The 22234-nt window shown below is 46.8% G+C and overlaps 1 protein-coding gene across 1 annotated transcript in view; it reads left to right on the top strand.

Annotated features, from left to right (window-relative positions):
* Positions 1–21018, top strand: part of GALNT17 (polypeptide N-acetylgalactosaminyltransferase 17) — a 413864-nt gene extending 392846 nt beyond the window's left edge. The window contains exons 9-11 of the mRNA XM_043456316.1: positions 5578–5673; positions 18791–18958; positions 19491–21018. Of these exons, the coding sequence (XP_043312251.1) occupies positions 5578–5673; positions 18791–18958; positions 19491–19619 (393 nt within the window). The 3' untranslated portion in view covers positions 19620–21018. The remainder of the gene's footprint in view (positions 1–5577; positions 5674–18790; positions 18959–19490) is intronic.
* Positions 21019–22234: the final 1216 nt, after the last annotated feature.

The following is a 22234-nucleotide window of genomic DNA, read 5'->3' as shown; positions in this document are numbered from 1 at the left end:
TAGCGTCTGTCCCCTCATCTGTAAAATGACGGTGTGAAAGTACCTACGTCGTGGGGTTGTTGGGAAGATGAAAAACAAGACGCCACATATAGACTTCTTAGCACAGTACCTGGCACGTCCTGCTAGCTGTTAATAGGTGCACACAGCCTTGTCTTCCTCAAAATAAAAACATGTTTCTTTTTGTTTTTGGTTTTCAAAGATCAAACATAAAGATCGCATGGAAGAACAGTGGGCGGTGAAAGGATTATTCATAAGACAATTGGGTAAATCACCCAGCTCTTTGGAAAAGAGAACAATTTAGATTCTTAAAGCAAATCCCAAAGTATATTTCAGATGGACTATAAGCATTAAATGAAAGAAAAGAAACCATAATGGAACCATCCAGAAATAGATATGAATCTGAACTCTTAAAGGGGAAGGGCTTCCTAAGAGCAAAAGCTATGGAAGAAAATGCAAAGGGAAACAACATTTGATATGGGCTCATAAATATTAAAATAACCTATATATCAACTGAATGGAGAAATAATATGCCAAGGTGGAAATCTGTATATCATAAATACGATAGATGAATGGATAATATCATTAATGTATAATGAACTCTGCAAGTAGATTTTAAATGAAATTTTTTATTTAAATGAGAAAACATCCCCAAAGAAAAAGAGACAAAGTACAAGAGAAAATACAAGTGGGTGGAATTTTTATATTTATTTCATAATCAAAGAAGTTAAAACAAAATTTAAAATACACTGGGGTAAAAATAAAATAAAATACACTGAGGTAGCATTTTGTCTTACACCAAAAGAACAAAGATTCATTTTTGGAATATCTGTTGGTGCTTCGCCAGCCAGATCTTGATCATATGAAAACCATAGATCCTCTGATGAGAGTGCAAATTGAAACAAGCTTTTTAAAAAGCAATTTGAACCACATGTATTAAAAGGCTTACTTCCTCTCCACTCTATCCCAAGCAAATAATCTGAAGTGAGGACAGAGATTTGCCAGTAACATTGTTCATCTCAGGGATTTTTGCTTCTTCGATCAAACATTGAATTTAACTTGAAGGTTAGTTAAATTGTAGTTTGCAATATTTTGCAGCATTTCAAAAGATATATACAAAAGTTTGATGCAAGAAAAATATTGATAATATAAGCCTTAAGAGAAAAAAGTCAGGATTATGAAATTAGATTAGCCACTATTTTAGATTAGTAGTAAAGAATCTGCCTGCAATGCAGAAGACGTGGGTTCAATCCCTGGCCCGGGAAGATCCTCCAGAGAATGAAATGGCAACCCATTCAGTATCCTTGCCTGGGAAATCCCATGAACAGAGGAGCCTGGTGGGCTGCAGTCCATGGGGTCAGAAAAGAGTTGGAGATGACTTAAAGACTAAACAATAAAGTAAGACAAGAGAATGGGAGGTGAAACTTCTACATAGGGGACAGGTAGTTTTTAATGTGGTATTTTCTCATGTTTCCTCAATTATCACTAATATTTATACGATAATTTTATGATTAGAAGAAAAATAGTTACAAAAAGAGAAACAATAAAAATGATAAAATGCTAGGAGGCTAGGGCACCGTTCCACAGGCTGTGCACTGCACATTTCACATGAAGCAGAATGTAAATGACATCTCTGGAGCTGAAGGTTGGAATGGCCTTAGAGGTAACATAGAGATCATAATCTGATTTTTGGAGGAGGGAAAGCTTTTGTTTTTGCAAAATTTTCCTCTCTTTTTTAAGTAATAAATTCAGTACATACAGTATACAGAAAATATGAAGATAAAAACAAAGCTTATTTCAGATCCCAATTCCCAGCTATGATCAGTATTAACAAGTCAGGGCACTGGCCTCTTGTTACTCCTTCTGTGATTGCTGAGCCCACTGTATACTGAAATATATTTCAGATGGATGACAGTATTAAGTGGAAGACATCAAACTGAGTCAAATTCAGTCTAGTAACAAAATCTAGCCTTATTCAGACAACTCTGATTTAACATTCCTATGGGTTGTTTTCACTACACCCTGCCTAGCCACCCATTCTGTGTGTACTTTCTGCTTTTTGTTTTTCACGTACAATTCTGTTTGAGTGTTTTCCCATAGGCCAGTGAATATTTCTGGTTTTAATGCTCCAGTCTCTTTCCTTAGTTTTTAACTCACTTGTTGGGAGGCTTTTTAAAAAGCTTTCTAGTTCTGTAAACTGTATATATCCTGTTCTTAGTCACATTTTGGTAATTTCTATTTTTTTTAAAAAATTCTAATTTAAAGATTTTTTAAACTTTTTTTTGGCAGTGCCCCGTGGCATGTGGGATCTTAGTTCCCCTACCAGGCAAGGCACCAGTGCCCCCTGCATTGGAAACATGAATTCTAAAATGACATTTTAAATTAACTATACTTCAGTAAGGCTTCCCAGTTGGCGTTAGTGGTAAAGAACCTGCCTGCCAATGCAGGAGACTTAAGTGGGTTCGATCCATAGGTTGGGAAGATCCCTTGGAGAAGGAAATGGCAAACCACTCTAGTATTCTTGGCTGGAGAATCCCATGGGCAGAGGAGCCTGGTGGGCTACAGTCCATGGGGTCCCCAAGAATCGGAAATGACCGAAGTGACTGAGCATGCACGCATACTTCAGTAAAAGCTGAAGCTCCAATACTTTGGCCACCTGATGCGAAGAGCCGGCTCATTGGAAAAGACCTGGATGCTGGGAAACACTGAGGGCAAGAGGAGAAGGGGGCGACAGAGGATGAGGTGGTTGGATGGCGTCACCGACTCAATAGACATGAGTTTGAGCAAACTCTGGGAGATAATAAAAGACAGGGGAGTCTGGTGTGCTGCAATCCATGGGGTTGCAAAGAGTTGGACATGACTTAGAGACTGAACAACATACTTCAATAAAAAGGAAAAAAAAGTAAAAAGAAAGATATGCAAATATGTGATGTCCTGACTCACACATGTAAGATATTGTCTTCCCAATGCACAAACACTTCAATGTGCACAGAAACATTAAGCCACCAACTCTTGCTCAAAATTCTGTGCTTGGCTCATATGGAAAAACCTCTGCTCCCTAGTTTACTTTTGCTCATCTTCTTTTTCTTTAAGCATTATTTATATGAAATACAGCACACATAAAATATGCGTAAACCCAACATGTGCAGCATAATAATATAAGGTAAAAATCCATGTAGACATCCCCTGAGTGAAAAAGAGAACATCATTAGCATCTCTTTTACTTAATCCTTTTTAACATTTAGCTCAGGAGTCACCTCCCCTTAGTCTTTGAAGCCTCAGGTGGGGTGAGGGCATTCTCTTTGCTGCCCTGGCATAATTCAGCTATTGTACTAGCTCTTCCTGTGTCTGTCTCTCTCTGCAGCCCATCCTTCAGAGCAGGTACTCTTGGGTTTTTCAGTCTTTGTGTTTGTTAAACTTAGCACAATACCAAACTCTTAGCAGCTTCAGGAAACATTTATTAAGTTACTGCACAATAGATTTGTTTGCATAAACATCAGGAAAAAATTTAAAAGACTAGCATTCTGATATCATTATATGGAACACATATGCCCTAAAAACATTAATATTCTTAATATGTAAAGAGCTCTTACAAATCTGCAATAAAACCACTTGAGATCCCAATGGGGAAATAAGCCAGTAATTCTCAAAAAGGGAAATAATTGCTAAACGTGAAGCCTTCCAACTTACCATTCAGTGTAAATTTATAAAAATAGGATATCTTTTGTCAGTCCCCCAAACAATATTTTGTTATTAATTTTATCACCTCTCATTTTTACTTTACTTATTTTAAAAACTTTGTTAGACTTCATTAGACATTTCTACCATATTGCTCTTCTGTATACAAAAAAAAAAAGAGAGAAGAATACAAGCAAAATGCCTGGGTAAAAGTATTGCTAAAATTTCATCACTTTCAAAAATCTAACTCTTCTGAATTACTTTTTTACTCAGAAGTTGTCTGAGTTTTTCCATATCTTTGTACCACTGAAAGCACTCGAAGCAAGCATTTCTTAAAGCATCTATTAATATAAAGGAACTAAAGTTGTGGTGCTAAGTTGTGGTCTCCTAAGCTAGCTTTGCCATTCTTTAAAGATTGCTTGCTTTGGACCATCTTTGGAAATGTCTGATTCATCACTTCTCTCTACACCCCTCTTTATGGACTTTTGGAATCGTGGGTTTAAAAGAATGCTTCTCTTTAAGAAAAAAAGAAAAAGAGAATCCACCCTAGGTATTTCAAACACAAGTATTTAAGACAAAGAATTGGTTCCAGGAGAAAAGGGGTGATATTCAGCTATCAGAAGCTGTCTTTCCTCTGGCTTGAAATCAGTAGGCTACAAAAAAATGCTCCTCTATTGATTTTTTTTTCCCCAAGCTGGTGTTCTTTTTCTTTCTCTCTCTCTCCAGCTTTATTGATCTATAATTGACATATGAAAGTGTTAATCGCTCAGTCGTGTCCTTACTCTTTGCGACCACATGAACTGTAGCCCACCAGGTTCCTCTGTCCCTGGGATTCTCCAGGCAAGAATAGTGAGTGGGTTGCCATTCCCTTCTCCAGGGGATCTTCCCCACCCAGGGATTCAACTTGGGTCTCCCCATTGCAGGCAGATTCTTTACTTTCTGAACCACCAGGGAAGCTAATATTGTATAAGTTTAAGTGGTACAATCTCCACAGTAACAGTGCAACCACCTCAGATCGCCCCAGTTGCCATCTTGAGTGAATCTGGCGGGAGCTGCAAGATGAACTAGCCAATGGGAGACGTGCGTTTTTTGCAGCCCTTGGGCCCTGTGTGTCTTAGTCGCTCAGTCCAGCCCGATTCTGTGTGACCCCACGAACTGTAGCCCGTCAGGCTTCTCTGTCCATGGAATTCTCCAGGCCAGAATACTGGAGTGGGTAGCCTGTCCCTTCTCCAGGGGATCTTCCCAACCCAGGGATCGAACCCAGATCTCCAGCATTGCAGGTGGAATCTTTACCAGGTGAGACGCAAATGAAGCCACAAGGGAAGCAGATTCTTTTACCATTCGAGCTACAGGGAAGTCTGGTTCAGACGGTAAAGTGTCTGCCTGCAATGCAGGAGACCCGGGTTCAATCCCTGGGTCGGGAAGATCTCCTGGAGAGGGACGTGGCAACTCACTCCAGTACTCTTGCCTGGAAAATCCCATAGACAGAGGAGCCTGGTAGGCTACAGTCCATGGGGTCGCAAAGAGTCGGACACAACTGAGCAACTTCACTTTAAATGGTACAACTTGTTAATCCGATACCTTTACGTGTCACAAAATGACCACCATAACGTTTGCTAACATGTCACATATGCTGAGAATGAGGGATTATGTGCTTGGTGGGGTACGCGGTCACAGGCGGAGGCTCGATGCCCACACCACCCACTGGAGGACTGTCTTTCTTGCTAAATGATCTCCTCCAAGATTCAGGCTTTGGTCCTTACTTGGAGGTGGGGGTGTGGAGGGGAGGTCTCATGGCGTCTGCATTAAGAAGTCAGAACCAGGTCGGGGTGGAGTGGTGGGTGGGGAACAGTCGCTCCGCCAGACAAGCTCTGACGGGTCCTGTTTGGCCTGTTCCCGCAGCTTCGCAACAACAAGGCAAAAGACGTCTGCTTGGACCAGGGGCCGATGGAGAACCACACGGCAATACTGTACCCGTGCCACGGCTGGGGACCCCAGGTAGGAGCCCCGTCCCTGACCAGGAAGGGAGGAAGTTCACCGGACCTACTGGGGATCCATAGGACTTCTGGAAACTTCTTTTGTCCTCTCCTTTGGTAGTTGTTGCCTGTTCTGAGCAGGCGAGGGGCTTTCTGGTGGTTTCTCTACAGGAACGAGGGAGAAGATTCACAGGTGGCTGCATCAACACATTTATAAAGAGGATAAAGGGGCGCATTTCCTACTGAAAGGAAACTGTGCTTACATTTTGGTGTCATTTGCTAATAGGCAAATAGATGTCACATGTATGTATGTTTACTGATAACCAAGCAAGCCTGCTTACAACATCAAAGAAAGAGTTAGCTGCTTCCCTCATGAGAACCTGATTGGTGTGTCTGTTCTGAAAGGCCATTGTAAGCTTTTCTTTAATGTTTATTTAGCTATTCAGCTGCACTGGGTCTTATTTGCCACACACAGGAACTGTAGCTGTGGTATGTGGGATCTAGTTCCCTGAGCAGGGATCGAACCCAGGCCTCCTGCATTGGGAGTGTGGAGTCTTAGCCACTATCATCAGTTTGGTGGTGAGTATGGCCCTGTCTGCAAGCGCTGGTACAAGTGCCGAGCACTGATTGGGAAGGAGTAGTGTGCTGGCAGTAACATTTTAAAGAATACACGTGTTTTCTGGTCTCTCAGGAGATAGCAAAGATAACCAAAGAGGGCAAAACCATCGACCAACACAGTAAGAGTAGAACTTGGTAAATGAATTTCCTTTGACAGCTTTGTGTTAGCCCATGGTGTGCGTGCACATGCGTGTGTCTATGGACGTGTGTACCGGGAGAGCTTAGCAGGTCCTCTAGAACTGGGAGAAAACAGATTCAAAGACATCATGAGGCTTGACATGCATAAAAATGTAAAACGCTTTTATGTTAACCAGTAGTAATAAAAGGCAGGCCACAAACTGGGAAGACATATTCAATTTCAGAGGCGCACGAGATGGTTAGTTCTAAGCCAGACTCATATTCTCCTTTTGTTCGTCTATGAAAGGAAGACAGTGGACACAATGCCCCGTAAGGTCCCTTCATCTCTCTCATGTTCTCTGAACACACACGTTCACCAGCAAGCTCACGTGCATCGGGCACACACACATCCTCTCACGTGCATTCATGGCCACGGGCTTGCTCTGCTCTGGGCGCTTCTGCTTTCCTGTTAAGCTGGCGTCTGGAAAGAGACGAGCCGTATTTCCTCTGCTGTCACCGCAGGTAGTTCTCATAACCCAGACCCCCACTCCCTTCATTGTGCGACTGGTCCTCTGAAAGTAATTCCAGGCAGATTGAATCCTGAGTCGTTTGCTCCTTGTGGTCACTCTAGGAGACAAGCAGGCAGCGTGGAGAAACTGAGGCACGGAGAAGGAGTGCTTGTGAGCAAAGCCGACCAGAACCCAGGCATTTTAAATTCAAATCCAGTCCACTGAATTCAAGATAATTTCCTGCCTACTCCCTGCCCAGACAGGAGCTGGTCACCAAATTCTCCTCTCTTGCTGGGAGCCTGGTGGCCTTCAGAGCCCAGTGCAGAAAATATCTAGAACGCATCTTTTACCCATCCCTTCTGCATTCACAGACTTTTCCAAATGGATGTTCCTGCCACTTCGTTGATGATGGAACAGCAAACCAAATCAGGCTCATCCTTAATCCCCCCAATTCTGGGAGGAACACCTGTTCGCATGGGCCATGGTTGTTGTCCATCAGCTGATTTTGTGAAAGCAAATCTAATATTTTTTTTTTCTGTTATACCACATGTCCTGAATTAAAGTGCAGCCTTGGTGCTGCTTGCTCGCTACCTGCCAGGCTGCCTCACCCCTCGCTCATCAAGCTTCCCTCCTATTCCTTCCCAAACCCGCTCACCCTAGGCTCAGAGCGTCTCCCCACCAGTCACGTGCTGTGACATCCTTTTAAACCACCTGGTGAAGTGCTGTGGGCAAACTGCATCAAAGCTCCTGTAACTAGGCATGTTCCACAGACATTGTTAGCTTAATTAATGGACTCTGTGTTGTAATTTATTATCAGACAACAATTAAACAGAGATAAAATAGGCACTGAGGAGGGTAATTTCCTGTCTTCAACATGTGTTTGTCAACAAGATGGAAACGGTTCCCGGCCTCTCAGAAGAGCCTGCTCAATCACGAGCTAGTGCCCAGCCTTGCTCTGGTCTGGTTACTAAATTTGCATCAGACAAACATTGCTTTCTTTTCCGAGCCAGTGTTTTGTTTAAAAGTATTTTTCGTTAAACTGGCTGTCTTTTATCTTAAAATTATTTTAAAATAAACTTTACATCACAAGCATAGAAAAAATAGATGTCAAGGGCACAGCAGCAGCTTTTGGTGTCAGCTTGAACCTATTTAGAGTGGGAGGTCTTCTCTAAGGAGGTCCAGGGCTCCCTGCCCCAGCTTTTGCCATCTTGGGCCCAGGTCTGGTGTTGAGGGGGTGGACGGTGGGGTGACTTCACTGGAACAGCTAAGGTCTCCCTGCCAGGATACTGGCTGTGGGATTGTCCTCCTCTGCCAGCCCCTTCTTGCTCTCTCTTCCAGCCTACCTGGTCAACCTGTCAACCCTCCCCATTCTGGAAGGCAAAGATCAAGAAGAGAGCACAGAGTGGGCAGCCCTGGGCCCAGGGCATCATTCTTTAATTCCCCTCCAAAGGCTCTGAGGCTCCTCTCAAGCCCCTGTGTCCGAGCTGCTGCCCGAGGTCCCAACGATGCAGTTCATGCCAGCCCTCTGGCCAGTGCTATGGCTGGCTTGAGACAGGGAACAAAATGTTGACGATAAACCCATTTCTGGTTTGGGCAATGTTTAATCCTGTACCTGTCAGGCAGGTAATGACCACCCTCCCCCCAGCTCCCTTTGAAACTTGAGATTCAGGCTATGCCAGGCCACTTCTCAAACTATCCTGTGATCTCTGGTCTTGAATGCTGGGCTCTACCATCTGATTCATGGCAGGAGACCTAGCCCATGTCCTCGAGCCCCCAGCGTCCTCTAGTTCACAGCAAGATGTAGAAGGAAGACCTGAAGCAAGCGTGGAGGCAGTGCCAGGCAAGTGTAACGTAAGAGCAGAGGTGTAGAGATGGGGGTCGGGGTGGGATACGGCGTGTTCAGGGAAACATCAATGCGTGGCTGAGGCGTATGATCCAGGGCAGCCATATATGTGTGTGCGCTCAGTCGTGTCTGACTGTTTCCAACCCCTTGAACTGTAGCCCACCAGGCTACTCTGTCCATGGGATTTTCCAGGCAAGAATGCTGGAGTGGGTTGCCATTTTCTACTCCAGAGGATCTTCTCCACCCAAGGGTCAAACCCGCATCTCTTGTGTCTCCTGCATTGGCAGGCAAGTTCTTTACTACTGACACCACCTGGGAAGCCCTATGCCTCGCATACCAGCCTATTTTTTTTTTCAATTTATAATGCTATTTCAGTTTTTATGTAATGTTGTTTTCACTTTTAAGGTTAATTCATTCTTTTTATAATGTAGCTTTGCAAGTTTCTTTTAAAGTTTTATTTTCAATACTTTTTAGTATTTCACAGGACTTTTTGCTCTACCCCACTGTGCTTCCTTGAAAACCACAAGAGAGAACAGTCTTAAACATTTGTTTTTGATGTGGGTCATTTTTAAAGTCTTTATTGAATTTGTTACCATATTGCTTCTGTTTTAAGATTGGGATTTTTGATCATGAGATACATGGGATCTTAGCTCCCTGACCAGGGATCGAACCCACCGCCTCTGCATTGGAAGACGAAGTCTTAGCCACTGGACAGCTAGGGAAGTCCCAGTTTTGCAAGTTGTTGACAAAACATATGGTCAGGTAACCCCACCACAATCAAGAGCAGTTCTGCACCGCCCCAACACTCCCCTGAAGCCCCTCCTCATTTGTCCCTCCCTCTGCCCCCAAGTGTTTTTATCCACATCCAAGCTGAGGATCAGCTGCACTGGGGGTGTTTCTGTGGGCCATCCGTACAGCCTCACCGATTCTAGTGTCATCTCCTCCTCCGGAGCTGAGGACCACAGCGCCCAGCAGGCACGACATGGACAGGGCGTGGCCAGCAAGGGTTCTGAGTGCAGGGGCCCTGGGGACTCCACACAACACTCTTTGAAAGAGCTCCAAGCTCTCACGGGACCTTCTGAAGACGAGGTATACCCCTTGGAGAGGAACTGAAAGGAGTCAGCTCTGTTTAGGAACTCCCCAGTGAGTTCCAGGGAGGGTATCACAGGTCTCCCCTGTTTGTCCGTCTGTCAGCACGCTTAGTCTTCCTCTCCCCTCTTTTCTGAGAGGCACACATTCCCTCCTCCAGCTAATTCATCAGCAGAGTGATAGATGAGAATTCCTTTGTCCCGTAATTAAATGTAATCTGATCTTGGGCTTCCTCTTTGATGGCTTCATCGTTTAAGCGATCCATCATTCAAACACCTTGTCACGATGATGCATTTTGCCAATAAGGCACTAGTGCCCCCATGGAGTGACGGGGCTTAGAGTGTGGAAGGCACTTGGAACACGCCGAAGTTAATGACACCCAGCAGCCTCCGCTTCCAGATAAAGTTGTGTAAGTGGTGGGGCGCAGGGGACGGATCCTCGGAGAGCACGTTGGAGTTTGCACCCCAGGGCGAGGTGGCTTCGCCTCAGTAAGAAGGCTCGTGATTCTGGGAGCAAACCTCTCACCTTCTGTAAGAGGCAAACCATGTGATCCCTCAGTTCCTGGAAACCGCTACAAAGCAGGGAAACCTTAGCTTTTGAGGGAAACCAGCGTTGGAGAAGCAAGGGCAGGTATTTTTTTTATGTCTGGGAAACCTATACACACACAAAAGAGGCCACAGAAAGCAGGAGAGACCATACCAGGGACACCCTGAAGCGGGACACCCTGGAGGGTCTGCAGGAGACTCGGGTTCGATCCCTGGGTTGGAAAGATCCCCTGGAGGAGGAAATAGCAACCCACTCCAATATTCTTGCCTAGAAAATCCCATGGACAGAGGAGCCTGGAGGGCTACAGTCCATGGAGTTGCAAAGAGCTGGACATAACTGAAACGACTGAGCATGCACACACCTACAATATTAAAAAACAAAAAACCTCCCCTTGCATTCCAGTGCATCACTATAAATCTGTGATGCCTCACTGCAGATTCTCTTTTCTTTGTTGTCATTCTTCTAACTCATCTTCTCTCAAAATATTCAAAACATTTCTGGGTTTTTTATGTCAGGGCTCTGAGCTCTTGCCTCTTGGACTGTCCCTTCATCCAGTGCTTGCGAGCATCCTTCACACCCACACTCTCTGCAGACCTGGGAGACGAGCAGAGTTACTTCCCTCCTCTGCTCCCTGAGACTTTCCTGAGACTTGGCGGGGGGCCCCAGCCTTTTTGTCTGCCATCTGTTTTGCTTTTCTATTTCCAATCCCTGGTTCTCGCTTTCTAATTACCCCTGAAAAGTGGATCTCGCAGACCACATACAGAGAACAAGTGCTTGACGTCTTAGATGGCATGCAGAACTAAAGGCACGTGTATTTGGTTTTGCTTAAGGGGGCCTCCAGGTTAAGGAGGAATTCCTGTACTTCTCCTTTCTTGCCAGAAGGGGTTGATGAGCTCTTCTTTCCAGAAAATCAGTTACAATCATAAGTTGTTTTCCAGTGGAGATTATTGGTTAAAAGTTTTACATCTCCTTAGAAATTGAGTTGATCTTCCTCTAAACACGAAAAGTGATCCAGGCAGGTTTTTGTTTGTTTTTGGCTGCATTGCATAGCATGCAGGATCCTAGTTCCCCAACCAGGGATCGAACCTGCGCCCCCTGTGTTGAAAGCACAAGTGTTAGCCACTGTTCCACCAGGGAAGTTCCAGGCAGGTTTTTGTGTTACTGTTAGGCTTGGAATAAGGAACTCAGACAGAACACTAGGGTGGTGGCCACATTAGCAGCTGAGCCTGCCTACCTCACCCAGAACTATTTAGTTCAAAGCGAGTCACTCCTTATCTTTTTCTTGTTTCCTAAACGCAACACCTAATTGATGAATTTGAAAAAGACAAATTTAAGTCATCTATAATCCTACCACCTTCAAACAACCATTGTCATTTCTGAGGCTTGCTTTCAGCATTTTTTCCCCCAAAGAAATATGTTGATTTCTTAGGTGGTTTTCATATCACTGAGTTAGTAAGGAAACAACGTCGCTACTTCTGAAGGATGACAAGTGGGGGAAGGTGAAACCACCTGGTGAAAAGGTCTCTGTGATCTTAGCACCATGACATGCAGCAAAGCAAGTGCAAACTGTTCAAATAGCCTCATTCCCTGATTGTTCGGTTCAGACAGCTTTGAACATTCCAACTCGGTGCTGAGGGCAGACCTGCAGAGGCCGATGGGGCTCTGGCTGTTTCCCAGGGGACAGCAGGGTAGGGGTCCTGGAACAGAACCCTAGTGCAGCTCCGTATTTGGTGGGTGATGGAGCCAGAGTGCTGGACCCCAGAAAGGCAGGTGTCTCCCCATTCATTGCAAGTAGCAAGTGCATTGTCTGGAAATATCGCACTTTAATCCAGCACAACGGGCCTTCCCTGGTGATCCAGGGGTCCAGTGGTTAAGAATCCGCCTTCCAGGGCAGGGGACGTGGGTTCTGTCCCTGGTCAGGGAACTCAGATCCCACATGCCGCAGAGAAGCTAAGCCCTCACAGCACAGCTAGAGAAGCCTGCAATGAAGAACCAGCACAGCCAAAACTAAAAATAAAAATCCAGCATGATAAGTCATAATGGTGAGGAGAGAGGCCTTGGGGACCACCACCCCCCTAGGATCTGACCCTCTCTACAGGAAACACATCTAATTCTATAGCATGCCTTTAAGCTCCCAGATCGATTTTTTTTTTTAATAATGATCATTTATTTTTTTTGGTTGCACTTGGTCTTCATCGCTGCGTGTGGGCTTTCCCTAGTTGCGGTGAGCGGTGAGCGGGAACTTCTCTCTGGTTGCAGGTACAAGCCTCCCATTGCCGTGGCTTCTCTTGTTGCTCAGCGGGGGCTGTAGGGCCCCCAGGCTTCAGCAGGTGCGGTGCGCAGGCTTATTGCCCCCACAGCATGTGGCAACTTCCCGGACCAGGGATCGGACCCATATCCCTTGCATTGGCAGGCGAATTCCTACCCAGTGTACCACCAGGGACATCCCCAGATAGATTTTTCAGTCAACTTTGTTGAAGGATAAGGTTGGTACAGTAAATTGCATCTGCTTAAAGTGTGCAGTTGGCTGAGTTCTGGCAGGAGTACACACCTATGAAATCCCTTGCTTAATCAAAATACAGAAAGTTTCTACTGCATTTCCATTTGTTTTCTTATTTTTAATTGAAGGACAATGACAATACTGTGTTGGTTTCTGCCATACATCAACATTGATCAGCCATCGGTGTACATATGTCCCCTCCCTCATGAGCCTCGTTCGCACCGCCCACTCCATCCCACCTTTTCTCTAGGTTGTTACACAGCCCCAGTTTGAGTTCCCGGAGTCATAGAGCAAATTCCCACTGGCTATCTATTTTACATATGTTAGTGTGTATGTTTGCATTTCTATTGTCGCCCCTAAAGATTCCTCCTGCTCCTCTTCTCCACCCCAGATCCTGGGGTGCATACACTCTGATACAGTTGAAAATATTTTTTTTTTCTGTATTGAATTGAGTTCTGGCATGCCCTGGACAGTGATGAAGAAAGTCTGTTTGTTTTTAAAAATGTACACATGTACTCATAGTCCCCAGAAACCACTCTTGTGTTCAGCCACACAACAAACAAATAAATTCACCCCAGAGCAGTTCTGAATCAATGGAACCCATCTCTCTGTCTCCTGGGTAGAAGCTAGATAAACTGCATTTTTAATTTACCAATGGTTTTCTACCCTGACTAGGCCTGATTTTGAAATGATGAGAGAGACCCTTAATATGAAAGCAATTGCAAACCATGTCTTTATTGACAATCCGATAGATTTTGCTGTGTTCCAAAGTCATTCCACAATTATTTGGCTGGCTTTTGTTTATTTGGTTATAACCTGCATATTTTAGTTTTCCCTCAAGGCTGTTAAATGTGGGTTAATAGTTTTATGCACCTCTTCGATCATTTCAAATAGAAAATTCCTTTTTCTCCTAAATGAGAATTAATTGTATTTGAGCTCAAAGGGTTTTTTTTTTTTTCCTAATGCATTAGGGTTGTGGATAATGACATTTATTTCTCCTCCTGGGCCCAGCAGCCAAATCTAAAATAATCCTGTTCAATTCAAAAGACATTTTATAGAGCATTTGCTTTTTGCGAGATACTTTTCTTGGTCCTTACGGTATGTAACAATGAGTAGAATGCTGCAGTTCAGAAACAACAAAGACAAAAGTCTCTAACAGGGAAAGACACATTAATAGAACAAAGAAGTATATAAGTTGAAATATATCACATGGTGGGGTGGCTTTGTGGAAGGAAGGGAGATGGGGTAGGAGAAGGTATAATTGGGGGGTATTAGGTTTCAAAATAAGAATTTTTAAAAATAATTTTATTCATTTTTGGTTGTGCTGGTCTTTCTTGCTCTGCACAGGCTTTCTCTAGTTGCAGCAAAGTATTCTCTAGTTGCAGCGCACAGGCTTCTCTTGATGGGAAGCAAGGGTTCTAGATTGAGTGGATTTCAGTAATTGCAGCTCGCAGGTTCTAGAGCATGGGCTCAGTACTTGTGGCACACGGGCTTAGATGCCGTTCGGCATGTGGAATCTTCCTGGACCAGGGCTCAAACCTGTGTGCCCTGTATGGAACAGATTCTTAACCCCTGGACCACCAGGGATGTCCGGTGTATATTTTATACAGGGAAGACTGTTGGCTGTTTTTGAGAAACTTCAAGTCATCTGTCAGACTAAGCCAAGAAACCAAGAGTTAAGACTGAAAAGATGAGTTGGGGGACCTGTAGTATAAGATCCTGGTTGAGAAAGTGTATTCGTAAATCTGTGGGCAGTGGGAGCCACTGAGGATGGAGGCAGGGAATGATAGGATTTGAATGTGCAGGATTGGGGAGGACAGATGGAAACTGGGAAGGGCTGGAGGGAAGAGGACCAGTCACAAGCCTACTTCAGCAGTTCAGGTCCCACAGAGTCTCAGCTGGCATCTTAGGAGGAAATGCATAAGAAGCTGGCCCTTCTTACCTGTGGTTCCAAACCTGCAGAGTGAACCAACCAATCATATTATACATATATCTTGAAAACATCCACGTATAAGTGGACCTGTTAGTTCAAACCTGTGTTGTTCAAGAGTCAACTGTATAACCAAGAGGGGACTTCGCTGATGGTCCAGTGGTTGAAACTTCAATGCAGGGGGTGAGGGTTCGATCCCTGGTTGGGGAACTAAGATCCCCTGTACAGAGTGGGCAAAAAAAAGAGAGAGAGAGAGAGAGAAAACTTGTATAACCAAGAGAACCGATGTTCACACCAAAACTTATACAGGACTGTTTGTAGTGGTGTAATTTAGAATAGCCCCAAAGTGGAAACAAACCAAACATCCATCCCCTGGTGTGAGAAACCGCCCTCCCCTAGAACGAAATCCTGCAGTATCCTCTCCTGCCCTGCCCACCTGGCTGGGGGCTGGGGGCTGGCCTTTACAGGTCCCGGAAGTCTGGGTCTCCCTGTTTTCGTGGCCTGGAAGACCTCAGAAAGGAGAGCTTCTAATCCCAGTGGCATTTAGCTTCGCTCTTTAAACATCTGGGTCACAGATACGCTCAGTTAATTAATGTTCTTAGCGCTGCTCATGTGCCTGCTGGATAATAGATTGATTCATAATTTCAATAAGCAGCTGTGTATATCTTTCCCCCGAACATAAAGGCAGCTTGCTGTCATTCATCACTTTGCATTTGGTGAATTTGAATATATTCAGAGAGACATTGTTGAAGGAGGGATGGGGAAGGGCCTCTGATTTTTTTGTTGTTGTTGTTACCATTTTGCCTGTAACAATTACTCTGATTTGAAACTAATTTGGGTTTAAAACACATGTTAACCACATCTCTCTCTTTCAAGGGCATTTAATAAACTCCCTGTCACTTGTTTCTGAGGGGATCAGGAAGACTCCCTTTGGGGATCAGAGCAGAGGGTTTCTGAGCAGTTTTCATTGGAAGAGAAATCCCTACAGAGGATCTTATCCCCTAGAGAAAAGGCACATGTGTCCCGGGCAGAGCTGTTTCTCTGCTCCATTTCTGGCCAGAAATGCTCAGGATCTCAGAAGCCCAGGATCAATCTGAGAGGAGGTCCCTCCGCTGCTCAGCTCCTGGGCCAGGGCTGCCAACCACTGGGTCTCTGGGAACCCAAGGATAGAAGCTAGGGCCCAGCCAGGTTGACCAGATGTCTCCAGGCTTGTTTCCTCTTCTTTGAAACAGGAAGGGTGATAGCACCTAACTCTTCGGTTATTGTAGAAATTACATTATTTCTTCCCTGGGGCCAAGGATGCCTCCAACACATGCTGGCTGGTCATATTATTTTGTAATGGATTAGGGGATCTCTTGTTTATTAATGATCATCACTGCAGCTCCAGTCCCTCATAGGATCACGAGAACAAACGTGAAGGTCGTGCTTGCATCTCGCCAGCCTGCACTGGAATCATCTCAGTGGGAACACAGCCTCCTGCTTGTATTTCCACTGCCTGTCCCCAGGCTGGGCACACAGAGGACATGTTTGTGGAGTTTCAAGAAATAGCCGTGGCTGCATTTTGTAAATGATGTTCATCACATTTGTCGTGTGCTTATTCACAAACATGTCAGGAGCCCTTGGTCTGTGATTGTCTCCTAGAAAGAAATGAAATACATTAGACACAGTCCCTGCCCCCACAGGAGTGTGAAAGACAGGTGAATGTATTTGTTCAAAAATTGGAATATAGGGATTTACACAACATGAGCAGGCGAGAGAGGCCAAGACACCAAACTAGTATGGATTCACAATTAGTTGTGCAAAGGGTTGGCAGACAACATCATCTGTGTATCAGATAGCTGTATAATAACTACCCCCAAACTTTAGTGGCATAAAACAGTATACATTTATTCGTACTTGGAGAAGGGGACAACAGAGGATGAGATGGCTGGATGGCATCACCGACTTGATGGGCATGAGTTTGAGTAAGCTCTGGGAGTTGGTGATGGACAGGGAGGCCTGGTGTGCTGCGATTCATGGGGTCGCAAAGAGTTGGACACGACTGAGCGACTGAACTGAACTGAACTGAACTGATGAGTCTAAAGATCAGCTGAGTGGTTCTGTTATCTGGACCAGGCTCAGATAATTTGGGTTGGACTCACTCGTGTGTCTCCTATCAGCTAGCAGATTGGCCAAACACTGTCTGATCCATGATGACCTCATCTACTTGTCTGATGGTTGACCAGCTGGTTGCTTGAACCATGCGTCTACCATCCTCTAGCAGGCCAGCCTGGGCTTACTGCCACAGTGGCACTAAGGTTTCAGGAGGGTGGAAATAGGCAAACTGTATACCAGGAATAGACATATCCTCCTTTCTGCTACATTCTGTTGGTCAAAGCAAGTCACAAGGCCAACCAGTATTCCAGGATAAGGAAAGAGACTCCACTTCTTAATGGAAATTACAGCAAAGTCATGTCGCCCAGAAAGATGTGACCACTTTGGGAATCCACCCCATGCTACCTACCATTTGTTGCAGTACATGGACACAGGGCAAGGCCCAGCACTGGACTGCACATTTAGGATATTTCTGCCTTTTCATCATCAGAAATAACATTGCAGTAAATCCCCTGGAGTAGGAAACACCAACCCACTCCAATATTCTTGCCTGGAAAATTCCATAGACAGAGGAGCTTGCTACAGTCCCTTGGGGTCACAAACAGTCAAACATGACTGAGTGACTGAGGATGCAAAATACCCTGTATGTAAATTTTTTCTTCCAGCTTTGCTGATGTAACTGGCATACAGCCCTGTATAAGTTTAACGTGTGCGGCATAATGATTTGACTTAACAGCTTGAAATGATTATCAGAGTGAGTTTAGTGAACATCCATCAACTCACGTGGATACAAAATTGAAGAAATAGAAAAAGAAAATTTTTTTCTTGTGATGAGAACTCAGGATTCACTGTTTTAACTATCATATGTAATATACAGCAGTGATAATTATATTTACCACGGTGTACATTACATCCCTAGTGCTTCTGTGTCTCATAGGTGGAAGTTTGTACTTCCTGACTGCCTTCATCCTGGTCCTCCTCGTCCCCCACCCTCCCTACATAAACTTTTGTTCACAGTTATAATTATTTTCTTGGGACAGTTGGAAGATCTTTTTGTTTGGTTGGGTTTTTTTTGTTTGTTTGTTTTTGGCTGTGCCACACAGTTACAGGATCTTAGTTCCCTGATCAGGGATTGAACCTGGGCCCTCAGCAATGAAAGCACCGAGCCCTAACCACTGGACTTCCAGGGAATTCCCAAGATTTTTAAAACTAGATGGATTGGATCAAAAGAGAGAAACATTTTAAAAGTGCAAAATTCATATTTTGAAATTTCTTTTCGAAAGGTGGTAGTCATTTATCCTCCCTCAAGCCCATCTTAGGCTCACCTTGACAAAATACAAATAATCTCTCTTTTTAAAAATATGGTGTCTCATTGTTTTGATTTTTATTTATTTTAACACCTAACATGTTGCATGTTTTTTAACATGCCTGTTTCTTTTCAGTGAACTGCCTCTTTGGGCCCTTTTGCAGCAGGGTAGATTTAATTGATCCCAGTTAACAAATGAGGAGGAAATGGAGGCTCAGAGAGGTCAAGTGACTTGTTCAGGTTGGCCCAGCCAGATGGAAGCAGAGCCAACGTTAGAATTCGAATGTCCCGCTTTTTCATTTATTCCTGCTCCCCGTGTGGTTGAACAGAAGGCCAGACTCCTGAAACACTGACCGTGGACATGCTTAGGAAGAAGTCAGAGGGGGCCAGGGAATCTGTGTCCAGGCTTGGCAAGCCGAGGGCCTCCTGGGCGGGGTGCTCCTATGAGAGGGGTTGGGGTGGGTGGGGGGCAGCTCCAGGCCTGAGACGGCGGCCGGGACTGCAGCCCGGACAGTCGTGGGGCACCCATGGCCCCTCGTGGTCTCCCCTCTGCCTCCCACAGCCCTGCTGCTCTGCTTTCTCCCCAGCTGGCTCGCTACACCAAGGAGGGCTTCCTGCACTTGGGCGCCCTGGGGACCACCACGCTCCTCCCCGACACCCGCTGCCTGGTGGACAACGCCAAGAGTCGGCTGCCCCAGCTCCTGGACTGCGACAAGGTCAAGAGCAGCCTGTACAAGCGCTGGAACTTCATCCAGGTGAGCCCTCCACGGACAGGCCGGGCAGGCGGCCCGGAGCAGGTGAGGATGCCACGGGCTTCCCTCGGAAGGGCCGCAGCAAAGTGCAACCCAAGGGCTCCCAGCTTGAGGCCAGGCGCTAGACTCAAAGCGTGTTCGGGGGGATCCCAGGGGCCTCTCCCTCTTAGTGCCAGGCACTATGGTGATGATCTCTTTCTCTACCCACTCCCCACCTCCTCTCCCTGTCTCTCTGTGTGTCTCTATCTCTGTCTCTCTCTCTCATTCTCCGTCTCTCTGTCTCTGTCTCTCCATCGCTATCTCTCTGTCTCCCTCTCCTCTTTCTGTCTCTCTCATTCTCTGTATCTTTCTCTGTCTCTCTGCCTCTCTCTCTGTCCTTCTGTCTCTGTCTCTCTCTGTCTCTGATGCCCATCTTTCTCTGTCTCTGTCTGTCTCTGTCTCTGTTCGTCTTTCTCTGGTCCTGTCTCTGTCTCTCCATTGCTGTCTCCCTCCTTGTCTGTCTGTCTCCCCTCCTCTCACCCCTGCATCCTCCCAGAACGGCGCCATCATGAACAGAGGCACCGGCCGCTGCCTGGAGGTGGAGAACCGAGGCCTGGCGGGCATTGACCTCACCCTCCGCAGCTGCACGGGGCAGAGGTGGACGATCAAGAACTCCATCAAGTAGTGGGGGGGAGCCGGGCCCCCGGGACAGGGCCTGCCGTCCTCTGGACCAGCCACACTGGGAGAGAAACAGCGAGACACCGGCGGGGGGTGCTCAGTGGGGCTTCTCCAGGGCAGCCCCGGGCCCCCAATGGAGACTCTGCATCTTCATCAGGCATCCAGCTTCCCGAGGCTCATGCACCCTGGGAAAGGCCTCTGATCCTTCTCTGGGAACCCAGAAGCTATGTCTTCTGCAGCCCGGATGTGGACCTGGTACCAAGGAGCAACACATCACATCTCCTCTTGGTCATCTTCCCACCCGCCGTCAGGACAGGACTGGCAGGGGCCCCTCCTTTTTCTCATCTCACAGCAGCTTCTCCGCAGCCTTCAACGAAGGGGACGGGCCTGGGCCACATCCTAGCTCCTCCTCCTCCAAGAAGGCAGCGAGGCCCTGGGACTCAGTTTCCCCCAGGCTGCCTCGGCCCAGATGCCCGTTTACAGCCCAAGATCACCACCCCAAACCTTTCCAGCGGGTGGCCTTGGACTTTGCTGGACTCCCACCCCTGAGATGACGTGGGAGGATGCTTCCCTGGTCACCTGGGCACTACGGTGCCTATGTGCCAGCTCTTCCGCCTGTGTCCTCAAGAGGGAGCCAGAGAGCACATGGCCGGCCTCGGCTGGGAGGGACCCCGGGCTGGAACGGGCTGTTCCGCCCTGCCTGCCCAGGGCGGAGCATCCCCCAGACGCGCCGTGAACTGCCGCAGCGGAGGCGGCAAACAGCCTCCACCTGGGGCTTAAGGACTGCCATCGGCACGGCCCAGGGGGCCAGGACCCTGGAGGGTGCTCATCTCGTGTCTCCCCGCACTCTGCTGGCTGACGGGAGAAGGCAGCTGAGTCCTCTCGGAAGAGTAATAATATTTTTCCGATTGCCCTCTGGTTAGGGTTCACTTATAAATCAGAGTTAATATATGGACGCGTGTGCATGCGTATGAGGGTGTGTGCCTGGTGGGGCGCGTTAGTGCGTGCATGGTGTGTGTGTGTGTGTGTGTGTGTATCTGGGTGTGTGCGTCTGAGTGCATGGTAGCGCAGACGTAGAGGTGTGGCCCTGGACTTGTCGCTTTATTGCCCACCCGGATCAGGTCAAGGATGCGAAGAAGCTTGCCGGAGGTGGGGAGGGGGTGGCCACGGTCATTGGCCGGGAGGACGTGGCTGGGCCTTGCCCACTGTGCCGCCCCAGATGGAAGGCTGCCCTTCTGCCGGTTCCCATCTGTCTCCCTCATGCTGTCCGGACAAGCCCGGCCCAGAACCAAACTCTGTCCCTGCCCAATTTGGGGTTCACAGTATCTCATCTGGTGGCATCTTACTGGTGAAAGTCCCCCCCCCCAACTTGTGAAATAAATACATGTGAGCAATTCCCAACTCAGTCTGGTTCGCTTTTTTAAAATTTATTTTTAATTGGAGGGCAATTTTTTCATAATGTTACGTTCGTTTCTGCTGTACACAACGTGAATTAGCCGTAAGTATACATATATCCCCTCCGTCTTGAGCCTGCCTCCCACCTTCCCCCATCCCACCCTTCTAGGTCATCACAGAGCGTCAAGCTGAGCTCCCTGTGTTACATACCAGCTTCCCACTGACTATCATGGGCTTCTCTGGTGGCTCAGTGGTAAGGAATCCGCCTGCTAGTGCAGGAGACATAGGTTCGATCCCTGGGTCAGGAAGATCCCTTGGAGAAGGAAATAGCAACCCACTCCCAGTATTCTTGCCTGGGAAATCCCATGGACAGAGGAGCCCGGAAGGCTACAGTCCCTGGGGTTGCAAACTAGTCAGACACAACTTAGCGACTAAACAACAGCTAGCTAGCTATTTTATACATGGTAGTGTATTATGTCAAGGCTACTGTCTCAATTCATCCCCCCCTCCTCCCCTTGCTGTGTCCACAAGTGCGTTCTCTAATCTGCCTCTCTGTTCCTGCTCTGCGGGTAGACTCATTGGTATTTTTCCAGCTCCCAGGCCAGGAAGCAGTTCCTGGGACTTGGCAGAGGGCTTCTGGTTGATTAAAGGCAAAGATGGTTCACCCCGTGGGGCTGGGACACAGCCAGCCTACCTTTGCACTCGTCTCCGCCCAAAGCAGGACAGAACTTGGCATTTGGCCTCCGCTTGCTAACTCCCTGTAGACTCCAGATTAGGAGGGTCAGGTAGGTGAGGACAGCTGTGTGGCAGAGGAGGGTTGCAGGTGACCCAGCTGAGCACCCTGATCTGCCCCTTCCTGCTGCCCACAGCCACTCCATCTCTCGAGACCAGGGAGCCCGCGGTGGGAGCAGCTGCCCCTTCCGTTCGTGGAAAAGTGAAATCCGAAAAGACGGGAGGCCTGAAAATGGGGCTGGAAGGAAATGGGCTGAAGTCCCCTCGGCACTGACAGCCCCCAGCCTCTTCCCTCCCAGGAAGCCAAGAAGATCTAGCTTGTTGGGTGTCCCCCAACCCCCAGACATGCATGTCAGTTGCCCTTTGGGGGCCTCTGTGAGAATCGGGGTCCATGAGCACATTGATGGAAAATTTTGCTGTTTGGTGATGAGGAATTCATCAAACCCATTGTCAGGAGACTTCCCTGGGTGTCTGGTGGTTAAGACTCTGCTTCCA

The sequence above is a fragment of the Cervus canadensis genome, chromosome 32 (assembly GCF_019320065.1).
Source record: "Cervus canadensis isolate Bull #8, Minnesota chromosome 32, ASM1932006v1, whole genome shotgun sequence".
Lineage (NCBI taxonomy): Eukaryota > Metazoa > Chordata > Mammalia > Artiodactyla > Cervidae > Cervus > Cervus canadensis.
The sequence above is the reverse complement of the archived record's forward strand: the minus strand, read 5'-3'. Positions and strand labels throughout refer to the sequence as shown.